At 45.6% G+C, this 16,715-nt stretch overlaps 1 protein-coding gene across 1 annotated transcript in view; it reads left to right on the top strand.

Moving 5' to 3' along the window:
* Window positions 1-16,715, top strand: part of adamts18 (ADAM metallopeptidase with thrombospondin type 1 motif, 18) — a 283,431-nt gene that overhangs the window by 192,462 nt on the left and 74,254 nt on the right. Inside the window, exons 15-16 of the mRNA XM_068049080.1 lie at window positions 1,485-1,626; window positions 8,522-8,648. Coding sequence (XP_067905181.1) covers window positions 1,485-1,626; window positions 8,522-8,648 — 269 coding nt within the window. The remainder of the gene's footprint in view (window positions 1-1,484; window positions 1,627-8,521; window positions 8,649-16,715) is intronic.

Below are 16,715 nucleotides of genomic sequence, written 5' to 3'. Positions count from 1 at the left end.
ATAGTGCCAATGGATCTTTTATACCCATTCAAGCAGGCAGACGGGCCCTCAGTTTAACATCTGACCCGAAAGGCAGCACCTCTCAAAGTGTGAACTTGTGCTCACGTGTACCTTGCACCTGGAACTTTGTGACTCAGAGGCAAGAGTGTTACCAACTGAGCCACAGCTGACACTTAACAGTTGAGGGTTTTGAGGCCACACAGTAGAGGAATGGCTATCACCAGATTCTCAGTCCACTGGTGGCTAAAGTACAGATCCCGAGTTGAGTCATTTATCCTTAACATTTCCCTGTTGCAGCACTTTATTAATTTATTATGACCTTGAGTTCACTCGGTTGTTCGAAAGGGTTTGGAGTGTGGTCAAGTTACAGTTACCTGTAAATAGTAGCAGTGCCACAGGGACTACATAATTCCGGTGCCAGGGCGGAAGATACCAGAGCCCGGCCAAGTTGAGTTGGGACACGGTGCCCCAATTTTGACACACCATCTACTGTTCATGAATTCTCAGCACGGACCAGTGAATAAACAACGCGCCTCATCTAAGGGTGAAATTCGATAAACACATGCACAGACGCAGACGATTTTCTTTTTTCCCCATTGGCAGTAGTGCCTTCAGCTGCCTGGACTTTAAGCTCTGGAATTCACTCCCAAAACCTCTCCAGCTTTCTCCTCAAGATGATCCCTAAAACCTACTCCTTTAACCAAGACTTTGGTCAGCTGTCCTAATATTTCCTTTTGTGACTTGGTATCAAATTTTGTTTGGTAATCTCTCCTGTTTACCCCCCTTGGGATGTTAAAGGCACTATATAAATACAAAGTGTTCCAGGGGAAAAAGGAGCCTGCTGTTGCTATGGATAGAAGTACATGACAAAGTGAGGATAATGAGGATCTGTAAACCACTCATTGCCTGACCCATTTCCCACCAAATGCATCACATTTTACCTGGTGAAACTTGCTCCTTCATTGACACAGAGGTGTGATAAGGAAATGGGGATTTCGTACAATGGTACAGCACAGAAGGAGGCCATTTGATCCATTGTGCTTCTGCCAGCTCATTGAAGGAGTTATTTAATTAGTCCTGCTCTTTCCCCATAGCCCTGCAATTTTTTCCTTTCAAGTATTATTCCAACTCTGTTTTGCAACTTACTGTTGAATCTCCTTCAACGACCCTTTCAGGCAGTGCATTCCAGATCACAACAACTCGCTGTGCTTTTTAAAAATAATTCTCCTCATTACGCCTCTTCATTCTTCAGCCAATTAGCTTAAATCTGTCTTCTCTGGTTACTGACCCTACTGCTGCTGGAAACAGCTTCTCCTTATCTACTCTGTCAAAACTGTTCATGATTTTGAACACCTCTAATAAATCTCCCCTTAACTTTGGATGTTTTTTTTTGTGGTGGAGTGCAAGTGACAATAAACCTATTCAATCTCTCTTTCTTCCCAACCTCCCCTTCCCCCCCACCCCCCACAACTCTTAAACTTCAGATCCTTTTACAAGGCAAGAATCCAGGTATCGCCTGGGAGTACACATTACCGAAGGCTGTTAATGAAAGCAAGACCACTGTTCGGAGACACAACTACACCTGGGTGGTCGTGCGATCGGGTTGCTCAGTGTCATGTGCAGGAGGTGAGTAACTCTCCTATTCATCTGAAGAAGAAAGTTCTCCTTTTCTTTCCCCCCGAGAGAGTGAGAGACAACGGACAATTTTCTGTTTAAGGCACAGAGTACGTCTTTGTCCTTTTCCTAGCCCGTGGCCCACTCAGCAAAAGCAGGCCAGCAAGTGTTTCCTTTTTTTGTTGTTGTCTAAAGGCCATAGGCCTGGCTCAGTGCAACCAGACAGCAATGGTGCCGAGAAACACTGTGGTTGTCTTCTTAATTTTTTTTTGTTTTGCATGTGTTTTTTGTTTTCATCAGACAATGTATCATCTTCTACAGTTTCATTGTAAAGCATTGTAAAAAGGTTTAGAGCAAACACTGTTGCATGTCTTGGGTCACCAAATTGCAAGGCTCACAGCAAACTGGACTCAGATTAAGTGTATATATATATATAGAGCACTTCATGTTTTCAGAAAGAACCTGTGCTTCTACACCACCTTTCATAGTCTCAGGATGCTCCAAAGCCAATAAAGTGTTTTTTTGAATTGTAGTTGCTGCTATAATGTAGGAAATATGGCAGCCAATTCACACACAGCAATCTCCCACGAGCAGCAATGTGATAATGCACAGCTACAATAAATAATTTAAAAGGCCTTTAATCGCAAGGACACTGGAATACAAAGGGGTGGAAATTATATTACAGTTTCATAAAGCTCTGGATATTTATTAACATACATACATACATACGAACATAGGAATTAGGAGCAGGAGTAGGCCACATTCAGGAGACACTTATTTACCCAGAGAGTAGTCAGAATGTGGAACTTGTTACCACAAGGAGCAGTTAACCAGTAGTTAATAGCATCGATACATTTAAGAGGATGTTAGATACTTGAAAGCACTGGAAGGTTATGCTGATAGGGTGAGATGTAGCAGTCTGGGAGGAGGAGGTGGCAGAGTGGTATTGTTGCTGGCTTAGTAACCCAGACATCCAGGGTATTGCTCTGGGGACATACATTTGAATCCCACCACAGCAGAAGGTAGAATTTGAATTAACATATCTAATGATAGCCATGAAACCATTGTCGATTGTAACAACCCATGTGGTTCACTAATGCCCTTCAGGGAAGGAAATCTGCTATTCTATGTGGTTGACTCTTACATGCCCTCTGAAATGGCCTAGCAAGCCACTCAGTTGTATCTAACTGCTACGAAGTCAATAAAAAAGAATGAAACCCAACGGACCACCCGGCATTGAACTAGGCACCGGAAATGCCAATGGCAAACCCAGACCTGTGGACCCTGCAAAGTCCTCTTTACGAACATCTGGGGGCTTGTGCCAAAGTTGGGAGAGCTGTCCCACAGACTAGTCAAGCAACAGCCTGATATAGTCATACTCACGGAATCATACCTTACAGACAATGTCCCAGACACTGCCATTGTGTCCTGTTCCACCAGCAGGACAGACTCAGTAGAGGTGGCAGCACAGTGGTAGACAGTCAGGAGGGAGTTGTCCTGGGAGTCCTCAACATCGTCTCCAGACCCCATGAAGTCATACAAAGTGGCCAGAAACAGCATGAAACTAGAAGATTGGGAAAACTTTAAAGGTCAACAGAAAGCCACAAAAAGAGCTATAAAGAAAAGTAAGATAGAACATGAGAAAAAACTAGCACAGAATATAAAGACAGATAGCAAAAGTTTCTATAAATATATAAAACGAAAAAGAATGGCTAAAGTAAACGTTGGTCCTTTAGAGGATGAGAAGGGGAACTTAGTTATGGGATATGATGAAATGGCCGAGGCATTGAACAGGTATTTTGTATCGGTCTTCACAGTGGAGGACATTAATAACATGCCAGTAATTGACAAAGAGACGAACGTAGGTGAGGACCTGGAAACAATCATTATTACGGAAGAGGTAGTGTTGGGAAAGCTAATGGAGCTAAGGATTGATGAGTCTCCTGGCCCTGATGGAATGCATCCCAGGGTACTAAAAGAGATGGCGGGAGAAATAGCAGGTGCACTGGCAGTAATTTTCCAAAATTCGCTGGACTCTGGGGTAGTCCCAGCAGATTGGAAAACAGCAGATGTGACGCCACTGTTTAAAAAGGGAGGTAGACAAAAGATGGGGAGTTATAGACCAGTTAGCTTAACCTCTGTAGTGGGGAAGATGCTTGAGTCTATTATCAAGGAAGAAATAGCAGGGCATCTCGATAGAAATTGTCCCGTTGGGCAGACGCAGCATGGGTTCATGAAGGGCAGGTCATGCTTGACAAATCTTTTGGAATTCTATGATGACATTACGAGCAAGGTGGACAATGGGGACCCAGTGGATGTGGTGTACCTAGATTTCCAAAAGGCCTTCGACAAGGTGCCGCACAAGAGGCTGCTGCATAAGATAAGGATGCATGGCGTTAGGGGTAAAGTATTAGCATGGATAGAGGATTGGTTGACTAACAGGAAGCAGAGAGTGGGGATAAATGAGTGCTATTCTGGTTGGCAATCAGTCACTCGTGGTGTGCCTCAGGGATCGGTGTTGGGACCGCAATTATTTACAACTTATATAGATGATTTGGAGTTGGGGATCACGTGTAGGGTGTCAAAGTTTGCAGATGACACTAAGAGGAGTGGCAGAGCAAAGTGTGCAGATGACTGTGAAACTTTGCAGAGGAACATAGATACATTGAGTGAGTGGGCAAAGGTCTGGCAGATGGAATACAATGTTAATTTAGGCCATTCGGCCCTTCGAACCTGCTCCGCCATTCATTATGATTATGGCTGATCATCCAACTCAGTAGCCTGTTCCTGCTTTCATCCCATACCCTTTGATCCCTTTAGACCCAAGAGCTATATCTAACTCCTTCTTGAAAACATACAATGTTTTGGCCTCAACTGCTTTCTGTGGTAGCGAATTCCACAGGCTCCCCACTCTCTGGGAGAAGACATTTCTCCTCCTCTCAGTCCTGAAAAGTTTACCCCGTATCCTTAGACTATGACCCCTGGTTCTGGACTCCCCCACCATCGGGAACATCCTTCCTGCATCTACCCTGTCAAGTCCTGTTAGAATTTTATTGATTTCTATGAGATCCCCCCTCACTCTTCTGAACTCCAGCGAATGTAATGCTAATCGACTCAATCTCTCCTCATACGTCAGTCCCACCATCCCAGGAGTCAGTCTGGTAAAGCTTCGCTGCACTCCCTGTATAGCAAGAACATCCTTCCTCAGAGCACACAATATTCCAGGTGTGGCCTCACCAAGGCCCTGCATAATTGCAGCAAAACATCTGTGCTCCTGTACTCGAATCCTCTTGCTATGAAGGCCATCATACCATTTGCCTTTTTTTACCACCTGTTGCACCTTCAGCGACTGGTGTACGAGAACGCCCAGGTGTCGCTGCATATTCCCCTCTCTCAGTTTATAGCCGTTCAGATAATAATCTGCCTTCCTGTTTTTGCTACCAAAGTGGATAACTTCACATTTATCCACATTATACTGCATCTGCCATGCATTAGTCCACTCACTCAACTTGTCCAAATCACCCTGAAGCCTCTCTGCATCCTCCTCACAACTCACCCTTCCACCCAGTTTTGTGTCATCTGCAAATTTGGAGATATTACATTTAGTTCTCTCATCTAACTCATTAATGTATATTGTGAATAGCTGGGGTCCTAGCACCGATCCCTGCGGTATCCCACTAGTCACTGCCTGCCATTCGGAAAAAGACCCATTTATCTCTACTCTTTGTTTCCTGTCCGCCAACCAATTTTCTATCCATCGCAAGACACTACCCCCAATTCCATGCGCTTTAATTTTACATGCTAATCTCTTATGTGGGACTTTGTTGAAAGCCTTCTGAAAGTACAAATAAACTACATCCACTGGCTTCCCCTCATCAACTCTACTTGTCACATCCTCGAAGAATTCTCGTAGATTTATCAAGCATGATTTCCCTTTCGTAAATCCATGCTGACTCTGCACAATTCTGCCACTGTTCTATAAGTGCTCTGCTATAAAATCTTTGATAATGGACTCTAGAATTTTCACCACTACCGATGCCAGGCTGACTGGTCTATAATTCCCTGCTTTCTCTCTACCTCCCTTTTTAAATAGTGGGGTTACGTTAGCTACCCTCCAAGCTGTAGGAATTTGTTCCAGAGTCTATAGAATCTTGGAAGATGGCCATCTCCTGACTCCCCAAAGCCTCTCCACCATCTACAAGGTTCAAGTCAGGAGTGTGATGGAATACTCTCCACTTGCCTGGATGGGTGCAGCTCCAACAACCCTCAAGAAGCTCGCTACCATTCAGGACAAAGCAGCCCACTTGATTGGCACCCCATCCACAAACATTCACTCCCTCCACCAACGACGCACACTGGCAGCAGTGTGTACCATCTACAAGATGCACTGCAGCAACACACCAAGGCTCCTTAAAAAGCACCTTCCAAACCTGCGACCTCTATCAACTAGAAGGACAAAGGCAGCAACTGCATGGGAACACCACCACCTGCAAGTTCCCCTCCAAGTCACACACCAACCTGACTTGGAACTATATCGCCATTCCTTCACTGTCGCTGGGTCAAAATCCTGGAACTCCCTTCCTAACAGCACTGTGTGTGTACCTACACCACATGGACTGCAGTGGTTCAAGAAGGGAACTCGCCATCACCTTCTCAAGGGCAATTAGGGATGTGCAATAAATGCTGGCCTAGCCAGCGTTGTCCATATCCCATGATTGAATTAATAAAAAACCTTGTCGGCCAAAAGGCCTGTTTCTGTGCTGTACACTTGATGTAATTCAGTCCTGGCCACTGCATCTCAGAAAAGATATATTAGGCTTGGCGGAAGTGCAGTGCAGTGCAGATTCACTAGAATGATCGCAAGCTTGAAAGGGTTAAGTCTGAGGGTAGGTTGTATAGACTAGACTTGTATTCCCTTGAGTATTGAAGATTAAGGGGTTATCCGCGTGAGGCGTTAAAGATGAGTAAAGAAGTTGATAAAAACTCTTTCCTTTGGTGTGGATGTAGCCTTAAAATCAGAGCTCGGCTGTCAGGAGTCATGTCAGGAAGAACTTTTTAACTAAAAGGGTCTTGAAAATCTGCCAGTGAAGTACTTTTTTTGAAATGTAGTCATTGTTCTAATATCGGAAGCACAGCAAGCTCCCACGAACTGCAATGTGATAATTTTTGTGATGTTGATTGAGGGGGAAATTATTGGCCAAGATACCAAGCATTAAACCATTCTTCTAAATAGTGCCATAGGATCATTTACACCTGAGAAAGCAGACGGGACCTTGGTTTAATGCCTCATTTAGGAGATAACACCCCTGACAATGTAGCACTCCACTCAGTATTGTACTGGAGCATTTGTCTTGATTTTTGTGCTTAAGTCTCTGGAGTGGGAGTTAAACCCACAACCTTCTAATTTAGAGATAAGTGTGCTACCCACCGAGCCACCAATGTGAAAACAATCTTTAGAAACATCTCTGCCACATCTGAGCATTAACCTGGTGACAGTTTTTTTTGTGAAACGTTTCTTTATTCTCGTCTCTGCTATATTGTGGGATGGATGATTTGAACTGGCTGGGGTGGAGAAAGATTTGCGAAGCAGTTTAAAAATCTGTAAAACTACGTGGCTCCAGTCTTGGTGAGCAGTACCTCAGCAGGTTCTTATTGGGACATAGCTGGAATTTCATTCCTCTTCCTGCCCACTACAACTTTTCTGAAGATGTCCATCATGCTGGGTCCTGTTTTCACAAGCATTAACACCCTTCTGCAGTACTTCCAGTCCAGGCAATTGGCCTTCATTTGAAAGACAGTGGGTGTCAGCAAACTATTCGATGGTTGGGTCACAGCAACTGACCCAACAATGTCCTTATTGCACAGCATCACAGCAGAAATTGCTAAATAATAATCTTTGGAAGAGGAAAAGCAACAATCTCTGATCACAAGTGTGTACACTGTGTTGATGCATGTAATGTCCACAGGAATCCTTATTCCCTCTCCCTCATAGAAGCAGAGGAGTATTTTTTTTCATTTGATTAATTTATTCATTCACCGGATGTGGGCATCGCTGGCTAGGCCAGCATTTATTGCCCATCCCTAATTGCCCTTGAGAAGGTGCTGGTGAGCTGCCTTCTTGAACCGCTGCAGTCCATGTGGTGTAGGTACACCCACAGTGCTGTTAAGGAGGGAGTTCCAGGATTTTGATCTGGCGACAGCTAAGTAACAGTGATATATTTCCAAGTCAGGATGGCGTTGGAGGGGAACTTGCAGGTGGCTGTGTTTCAATGCATCTGCTACTCTCATTCGTCAAATTGGTAGTGGTTGCGGATTTGGAAGGTGGTGTCGAAGAATCCTTAGCGTGTTGCTACTGTGCATCCTGTATTCGCTGTAGCCGGGGAGTAAATGTTTAAGATGATGGATAGTAGAGACGTATTGTGTCCAATCCTGGGCAACACCCGATGGGGAGAAGGCCTTTGAGGGGATGCAAAAGAGATTTACAAGAATGGGACCAGGGATGAGAGACTTCAGTTATGTAGAGAGACTAAAGAAACTGGTATTGTTCTGCTTAGAGCAGAGAAGGTTAAGGTCTGTGGAGAAAGAGCAGGGGAGTGGGGCTAATTAGATCGCTCTTGCAAAGAGCTGGCAAAGGCACGATGGGTCAAATGGCCTTCCTTTGTGCCCTATGATTCTAGAATCTTGTGAAAAACAGGAACCTTGGATGCTTTTTTCTGTCCCTATCTATCAGTTATCAAGACAGATTGTTGGACTAAAGCTAATTCAGCATTGCCCAGAGCTGAAAGCTGTGCTGTCTTAGTACAAAGGACTCAATACCACTTTGGTTGTTTTATTAACTCCGAAGCTACCAGTGAAGCCTTTAGGTGGACATAACTCAAACATTAACAAGCATTTGCCTTTCTTGCAGGAAAAATGGTGACCACTGCCTATTGTCTACAGGACCACCTCATTCAAGTCAACTCCACCTTATGTCTCGCACACCTAAGACCTGCAACAGGATCAATTACTTGTAACACTCAGCCCTGCCCAGCAAGGTAAGTATTTCAAATAAATCCATAAGCATGTGGAGAACTCTTTTTTTTAAATTAAGGATATTGATAAGAGCTTTCAAATCGTTACTATTATAATGCAGGAAACACAGCAGCCAATTTGGACACAAGTTCTCACAAACAGCAATGAGATGATGACCAGATAATCTGTTTTAGTGATATTAGTCAAGGGATAAATATTGGTCCTGGAGAGAACTCCCCTACTCTTTCAATAGTGCCATGGGATCTTTTACACCCACCTGAGAGGACAGATGGGGTCTTGATTGAATAGCTCATCCGTAAAGCGGCACCTTTGATAGTGCAGCACTCCCTCAGTTTTGACACTGAGTTTCGGCCTAGATTATGTGCTCAAGGTTCTGGAGTGGGATTTGAATTTATAAGTTTCTGACTTAGGCAGGAGTGCTACCACTGAGCCATAGCTGACACTGTATGGCTGTAAGAATGTGGGAGCCAGGAATAGGCATGGCCGGAATTTCCGATGTGCACTTGCGATGTGTGAAGCTTTTACCTTATGGTCCAGAAAATCATGTGTTTCTGAAAGTTGTTGTATACTAATGCAGGTTCAGTTTGGAATGGCACGTCATAACATTCAAGGCTATGGGCCAAGTGCTGGCAAATGGGATTAGGTAGACAGGTCAGGTGTTTTAATGCATCGGTGCAGACTCGATGGGCCGAAGGGCCTCTTCTGCACTGTATTATTCTGTGATTCTGTGAAGTTTAGTTAAACCTACTAGTCACTGAAGATTGTAGGTGGTTTCTGTGCTATTGACATCAAGGTTGGTGGTTTTTGTATCTGTTGTGACATTGGAAGTCAAATGTATGGGGTTTCTCTCTATTGTTTTAAAATTTAATTAACTAGATTTAGTTGTCTAAATGGAGGAGAGCTGCATCATTGATGTGCTAATGCACTGTGTCAGTGATCTGCAATAAGGTACATAAACAGGAGTGCGAGTAACATTAGGAATAAACTGTCTGAACTGGAGTAGGGAAACTAGGACGAGGTAATAATGTCAGAAACCTGGCCAACCCCCGGGACTGGTAACGAATAAGTCTGCAGGCATGTAGAGTGTTCAGGAAAGGAGGTGGTGTAGCCTGAGATGTCAGGGACACCTGGGGAGGCTGAGAATGTCAATCCTGTGGGAGGTGAAATTTTACACAATGAACCTGCTCTGGTTAGACCTGCTCTGCTTAGACCTGCTCGGTGTGAAAGGACAAAGCTAACACTTAGGGTGTGCCACAGACCACCAGGGTCAAAAGGGAATGGAGTGCAACTCACCTTATAAAGAATGGGAGTATGTGAAAACAGCGAGGTTATTTTAATGGGGAAAAAGAAATGTAAGATAAATGTGAAATGTAATCTTACAGAAAGACTTGCATTAATGTAACGACTTTCACGACCATTGGACATCCCAAAGCACTTTACCGCCAATGAAATACAGTCACTATTGTTGAATACTCGCCAGGTAATTTGTGCTCAGCAAGTTCCCACAAACAGCAGTGTGATAATGATGAGATCTTGACTGAGGGACAAATATTGGCCAGGACGCTGGAGATAACTCTGCCACTCTTGTTCAAAATAGTACCCTAAGATTTTCTTACGTCCACCCGAGAAAGCAGATGGGGCCTCCGTTTAATGTCTCATCCGAAAGACAGCATCTCTGACAGTGCAGTGCACCCTCAGTATGGCACCGGAGTGTCAGCCTTGATTTTTGTGCTCAATGGCGCAGTGGTTAGCACCGCAGCCTCATAACTCCAGCGACCCGGGTTCAGTTCTGGGTACTGCCTGTGCAGAGTTTGCAAGTTCTCCCTGTGTCTGCGTGGGTTTCTGCCGGGTGCTCCGGTTTCCTCACACAGCCAAAGACTTGCAGGTTGATAGGTTAATTGGCCATTATAAATTGCCCCTAGTGTAGGTATATGGTAGGAGAATTGTGGGGATGTGGTAGAGAATATGGGGTTAATGTAGGATTAGTATAAATGGGTGGTTGTTGGTCGGCACAGACTCGGTGGGCCAAAGGGCCTGTTTCGGTGCTGTATCTCTAAATAAAATAAAATCCTGGTGTGAGAATGGAGTTGAGGGGCGAATATCAACCAGTGGTTTGGAGCACAACCTGCTGTAGTAATGTTAAAGTAATGCACAACTGAATTATGAGGAGGGATGCAAATCTTAGAATCATAAGGCTGGAATTTAGTTGCAGGGACAGAAAACTGAATTTGGGATTATTTTGGGTCCCGAATCTGCCCTGAACACCCCCCAACCCCAACACCACCCCCCCGCCCCCCTCCACGGGGGCAAACAGAAATGAGCCCTGAATTTCATAGGGGCATCCAGTTAATTGACATGGAGGCGGGTTTGGCGGACAATTAATGGCTGCTGGGCCAGGAATGGCAGTGAGCCAACTGAAGTGTGGGCCTGATTTAAACTCACCATGGCAGCCATTACTGTGACTGCCATTTCACCGTTGAAAGTGGAATTGAAGACTCACAGAAAACTTCATTGCAACAATGTCTCAGGAGATCTGGAGGCTTGGAACCTGGGGCAAGGCAGCCCCTTGCCCTCCTGGAGGTTCTGTTGGAAGCCATGAGGGAGAGGAGGGAGGTCCTCTTCCCAGAAGGTGGCAGGAGGAGGCTATCTACACAGACCAAGCAGGCACGGATGGACATTGCTGACACTGTCAGTGGCAGATGTGTCTTTATAAGAACCTGGACCCAGTGCAGGAAAGGGTTCAATGACTTTTTCCCTCTGGCAAGGTGAGTGCGACCCCCAAACCTCAGGATAGGTCTCTGGGTGTTCACCCTCCAGCAGACGCACCAGCTGTGGAGCCTGAGGCCACATGCTGCTCCTGAACATGGGAGGAATGTGATCCCGGGCACTTACTGACCCCTCAGAATGACTCAGGGCCATAGTGCTGCTGAGGATCTTCCAGCAATGAACATGCAGCTTCTAATGAATAGGAGCAGCTGACATTGGCCATAGAGGACAGCAGTGCCTTATCACGCTCTCATTTGTCTTTGCAGGAGAAATGGGCACATATGCCCAAGCAAGGGCCCAAACAGGCGAAGGAGTGCCATACTTTCAGATCATTACAGCAATGAAGGATAGAGCAATGGAAGTAGCCAGGATCCCAGACCTTGAGGAAGTCAGCCCTGGTGAAATGGGCATTCATGATGGTGATGGTGATTATAGAGGGCAGTGTGCTCATTAAGTGGGTGCATTGCACTCCACCTGTCTGGCCGCTTGTCGAACACTGAGTTCCATTGGGAAGCCTCAGCACTGCAGAGGCTTCAGCTCTCCATGTCTAGCTCTCATGATCACTTCTTGTGTCTCCCAGAGGCACAGATGTCCATGCAGGGAGAACTTTTCCCTCACCATCTCCGGCCCAGGATGACCAACAAGGATCTGAAGAAACATTGTCACACCTTACAGGCGTACCGTCCACCAGCACAGATACACTCATCTTGGTGGGTCCTCATGCGCATTTAGATCAGGTGGAACTGGGTGAGGAGTATGGCATTAGTATGCAGGAGGAGATGCCAGATGCAGCTGCAACTAGTCAGTTCCCCTTTGAGGAGGGGGGGAAGACACATCCCTGCTCCGCTTGTCAGAGCTACAGGGCCTCAGGAGTCACTGGAAAGGAGGCTCTGCCTAGACCAGCAGCAGCAGATGTGCTCCCACATGTTTGAGTTCCCTGAGGCTGCACAGGGTCATGGGCAAAGAATGGAGGAGTCCATTCAGCTCATGTGGGCCACCATAGTTCAGGGCTTTTAACATAAAAGCTCCTTCATTGAGAGTGTGGTCACCTTAATGGAGAGCCATATGTGGCAGCACTTGGAGTGCATGCAGGAACTGTGCACTGGCATCCTCAGGATGCATTCCACACTCTGTAGCCTTGACTGCTCAGTGGCACAGAGGGGATGTCAGTTGCACTGCAGCTGGTGCTCCCCTCTAGCCAAAGGCTGAGAATGTCATCAAGGAGGATGAGGGTGCCACCTTCATCATCCTGGGCCTCCTTGGCTTCTCTGATAGTGGGAGTATTTGGGCAACAAGGCCAAGTGACAGAGACTGGCCCTGTAATGATGCAGATGCAGCAGCCTCTAGAGAGGTCCCTATGGGCACCTCCACGAGGAGGACGACTACCAGGCACATTTCAACCGCAAGCTGAGACAAGAGAGAAGGCTGCCTCCACCTCTTCTGAGGCCAAAAGGGGAGCACTATGTAGAAGTGGACGAGAGCGGAAGCCATCGCATCATGCGGAATACTGAGTGATTCATTGGGATATCTTCTTGCTGTAATTGTGCACTGTTTTCCTTTTTGAGCACCATATAAATAATGACACTTGAAGCCACCTGTGTGTGACTCCTTTTATTGGTGGTGGGACAAGAAAAGAGGTATGAGGTGGCGGACGAGATCAAGGGTTTTTCAGCGGTGACGGCAAATCCTCTGGGCAGCTGTGCATCTTTCATTAGCAATAAGAGTTTAGATGTTCCAGACTATGTCTTCAATGGATGTGTTAGCACAAGGACCTCAGAGTGAGTTCCAGACCATGCCCTTCATCCTGAGTCAGAATCTCTCAAGTTGAAACGTTCCATAATAAGATGATCCCTGACATTCATGGTATCCCAACAAGACCTTTGCGCTCTGCACAGTGCCCGGCCACCTCCCTGGGCAACCGGAGCATCTCCGTGTTCTGCATCCTCCTCCTCCACTTCCACATCCTGCTCCTTCTCTTACTCCGATGAGCTGTCTCCTTCCAGGGCCTCGACGTGCACACCTTTCTGGAGGGCCATGTTCTGGAGAGGGCAGCAGTCCATGACAATGACAAAGATCCGTACAGGAATGTATTAGTGCGCCACCCGACTAGCCCAGGCATCAAAACCACATCTTCAGAAGCCCGATGGCCTGCTCAATGGTTGTCCTAGTGAGCAGGTGGCTTTGGTTGTATCGCCTGTGTGCCTTTGTCTGGAGATCTAGTAGAAGGAGTAAGTAGTCATCTCTTTGAGGCATTTCCCTTGTCCCCTAGGCTCTTTCCATAGACTTTGGAGGTGGAATTAAGAGCTGCGGCAGCCTGGATTGGTGGAGGATGAAGGAGTCATGGCAGCTTCCAGGAAAGCGAGTGCACAATAGGAGGAAGCTGTTGCTGTTGCTGTGGTCGCAGACCAGTGGGATGTTGAGGGTGGATGCTCTTCCTGTTGATGAATCTGACTGGCTGGTCACTGGGTGCCTTAATGGCCGCATGGGTGCAATTGATGATTTCCTGCACCTAGAGGAATCAAGGATGATGTTGCAGCCCTCTGCCCTCTGTGCCTACGAGGTTGTGTCTGTCATAAACTGAATGTACTGTCCTTCTCGGGCAGACAGGGCATCAGTGACCTGCAAGATGCAGTGGTGAGCTGCCGTTTGCAAGATGGAGGGAAGGTCATTGATGAAGCAGTTGAAGATGGTTGGGCCTAGGACACTAGTCTGAGGAACTCCTGCAGTGATGTCCTGGGACTGAGATAATTGTCCTCCAACAACCATAACCACCTTCCTTTGTGCTAGGTGTGACTCCAACCAGCGGAGAGTTTTCCCCTGATTCCCACTAATTCCAGTTTTGCTGGGGCTCCTTGATGCCATACTTGGTCAAATGCTGCCTTGGTGTCAAGGGCAGTCACTCTCACCTCACCCCTGAAATTCAGCTCTTTAGTCATAATGTGGTCAGCAGCTGAGTGGCCCTGGCAGAAACCAAACTGAGTGTCAGTGAGCAGGTTATTGCTGAGTAAGTGTCGCTTGATAGCACTGTCGACAACCTCTTCCATCACTTTGCTGATGATCAGGAGTAGACTGATAGGGTGGCAATTGGCCGCGTCAGAATTGGCCTGCTTTTTGTGCACAGGACATAGCTGGGCAGTTTTCCACATTGCCTGATAGATGCCAGAGTTGTAGTTATACTGGAACAGCTTGGCTAGAAGCGTGGCTAGTTCTGGAGCACAGGTCTTCAGTACTATTGCCAGAATTTTGTCAGGGCCCATAGCCTTTGCAATATCCAGTGCCTTCAGCCAAGTCTTGATATCATGTGGAGTGAATCGGATTGGCTGAAGACTGGCATCTGTGATGTTTGGAAACTCAGGAGGAGGCTGAGACGGATCATTCACTTGGCACTTCTGGCTGAAGATGGATGCAAATGCTTCAACCTTATCTTTTGCACTGATGTGCTGGGCTCCCCCATCGTTGAGGATGGGGATGTTTGTGGAGCCTGCTCCTCCTGTCAATTGTTTAATTGTCCACCACCATTCATGACTGGATGTGGCAGGACTGCAAAGCTTAGATCTGAATCTGCGGCCCTTAGTTGTACAAGGAGTCTATCTCCATGCCAGTTAAGGGGGTGCCTCCATAAAAATCCCAAAGAGTGACTGTTTCCCCCCGGAAGTGGGTTTGGGAACTGGTAACAGTCCCGACTCCTGTTTCGGCCCCACCCTCACGCCCATCACGCCGGAGGGAAAATCCAGCTAATAATGTTAAAATTAGAGTCAGGCCATTTAGGAGTGAAACCAGGAAACATTTTTTTCACATAAAGGATCCTAAATTAAAAGCAAAATTTTGCAGATGCTGGAAATCTGAAATAAAAACAAAAAGTGCTGGAAATAATCAGCAGGTCTGGCAGCACTGTGGAGAGAGAAATAAAGTTCACGTTTCAGGTCAGTGACCTTTCATCAGAAATCAGAAATTATAATAAAAATTCTGACTTCTGGATGGTGAAGATGGAAACTTTCAAGATTGAGTTGAACAGTTTGTATCTGAAGCAAAGACTGGTGAATGGAGTTGAGGTACTGTTGGAACCGTGGTGGGAGGAATGCACTGTCTTTTCTAGATCCACTTCTCCACAGGTCACAACATATATTTAAATGTTTATCCAGTTACCGATACGGTCAATCATATACTCTACTCTTTATCTAGAATAAATTACACCAACCAGGTTTCTTTAATAAACAACAAAATTAGCAGTTCATTATAAATCAAGACATAACCAGTAACGAATCAAAGCATTAACACACAGATTGAAATATGAAAGTTCCCTCTTACCTTAGCCCCTCACTTACACACACATACACACGCCTCAGTTAACTGAAAAATAAAGAGATTTTCTCTTTAGAGCTCTGTTTAAAAAAAAAAAGACAAAAAAGAAAACTTTGGCCAGCTACTTGCTAATTCTTGAAGAAAAGAGAGAAGATATGGAAAGATGTCAGTTGTCCGTTTTTGGTTTGGTAACCCAAATACACATAGACACAACTGTCACTGGGATCTTTCTAGAACAGTTCTTTTCAGGCGACATTGAAGATCAGTTTGGCAGGCTTTCCAAGAGAAATGCGGCAACAGGGGTTTCTGGCTGGCTTTTCTGGAGAAATACAGCATTAGTTTCTGTATTTCTTACATCTGATTCTCAGGACGTTCTCAAAGAGATGGAAGAGGGTACTGATGATGACTACTCTCTTGGCTGGATTTCTCCAACTGTCTTCAAAACAGTTCATACCCGAACACACTGTCCAAAGCGAAACCAAAAACAATCTCAAGAGTCAAGCCTCCTGACGCCTATAAATCTTGACCTGTCACTTCTCAGTAAACAGCTCCCCAAGTCAAAGAGCCCATGCTGGGTATTTATCTGAAGACAGGTGACTTCCAGTAAATGTTGTTTATTTATCTTAGCAGGTGATCTCCAATAAGGGTTGTTTACAAACCAAGACCTTTCAGTGTCTTTTCAATGACCCCAGTGACACAAAAATCCATGGAATCCTTTTCAGTTTTCCCAAATAAAACAATGCCCATAATTCTAAAATACATGGGTCCTCAAAAAAAATTAACAAAAAATATAGAGGCACCGTCATAACAGTACAGATCAACCAAGATTGAATTGAATGACGGAACAGGCTCGAGGGGCTGATTGTCTCTCGGTGTTTATGGTTCAACCTTTCTTCCCATTGCTCCCATGATGTTAAACCAATGACTTCAGCATACACCTGAAATCTAATCTCATTATTCTGTCACTTGTGACCTACAGATAATTGTTAATTGTAATTACA

This window comes from Heterodontus francisci, chromosome 17 (assembly GCF_036365525.1).
Source record: "Heterodontus francisci isolate sHetFra1 chromosome 17, sHetFra1.hap1, whole genome shotgun sequence".
NCBI classification, from domain to species: domain Eukaryota; kingdom Metazoa; phylum Chordata; class Chondrichthyes; order Heterodontiformes; family Heterodontidae; genus Heterodontus; species Heterodontus francisci.
Note: the sequence above shows the minus strand (reverse complement) of the source record. Positions and strands in the feature narration are given on the sequence as shown.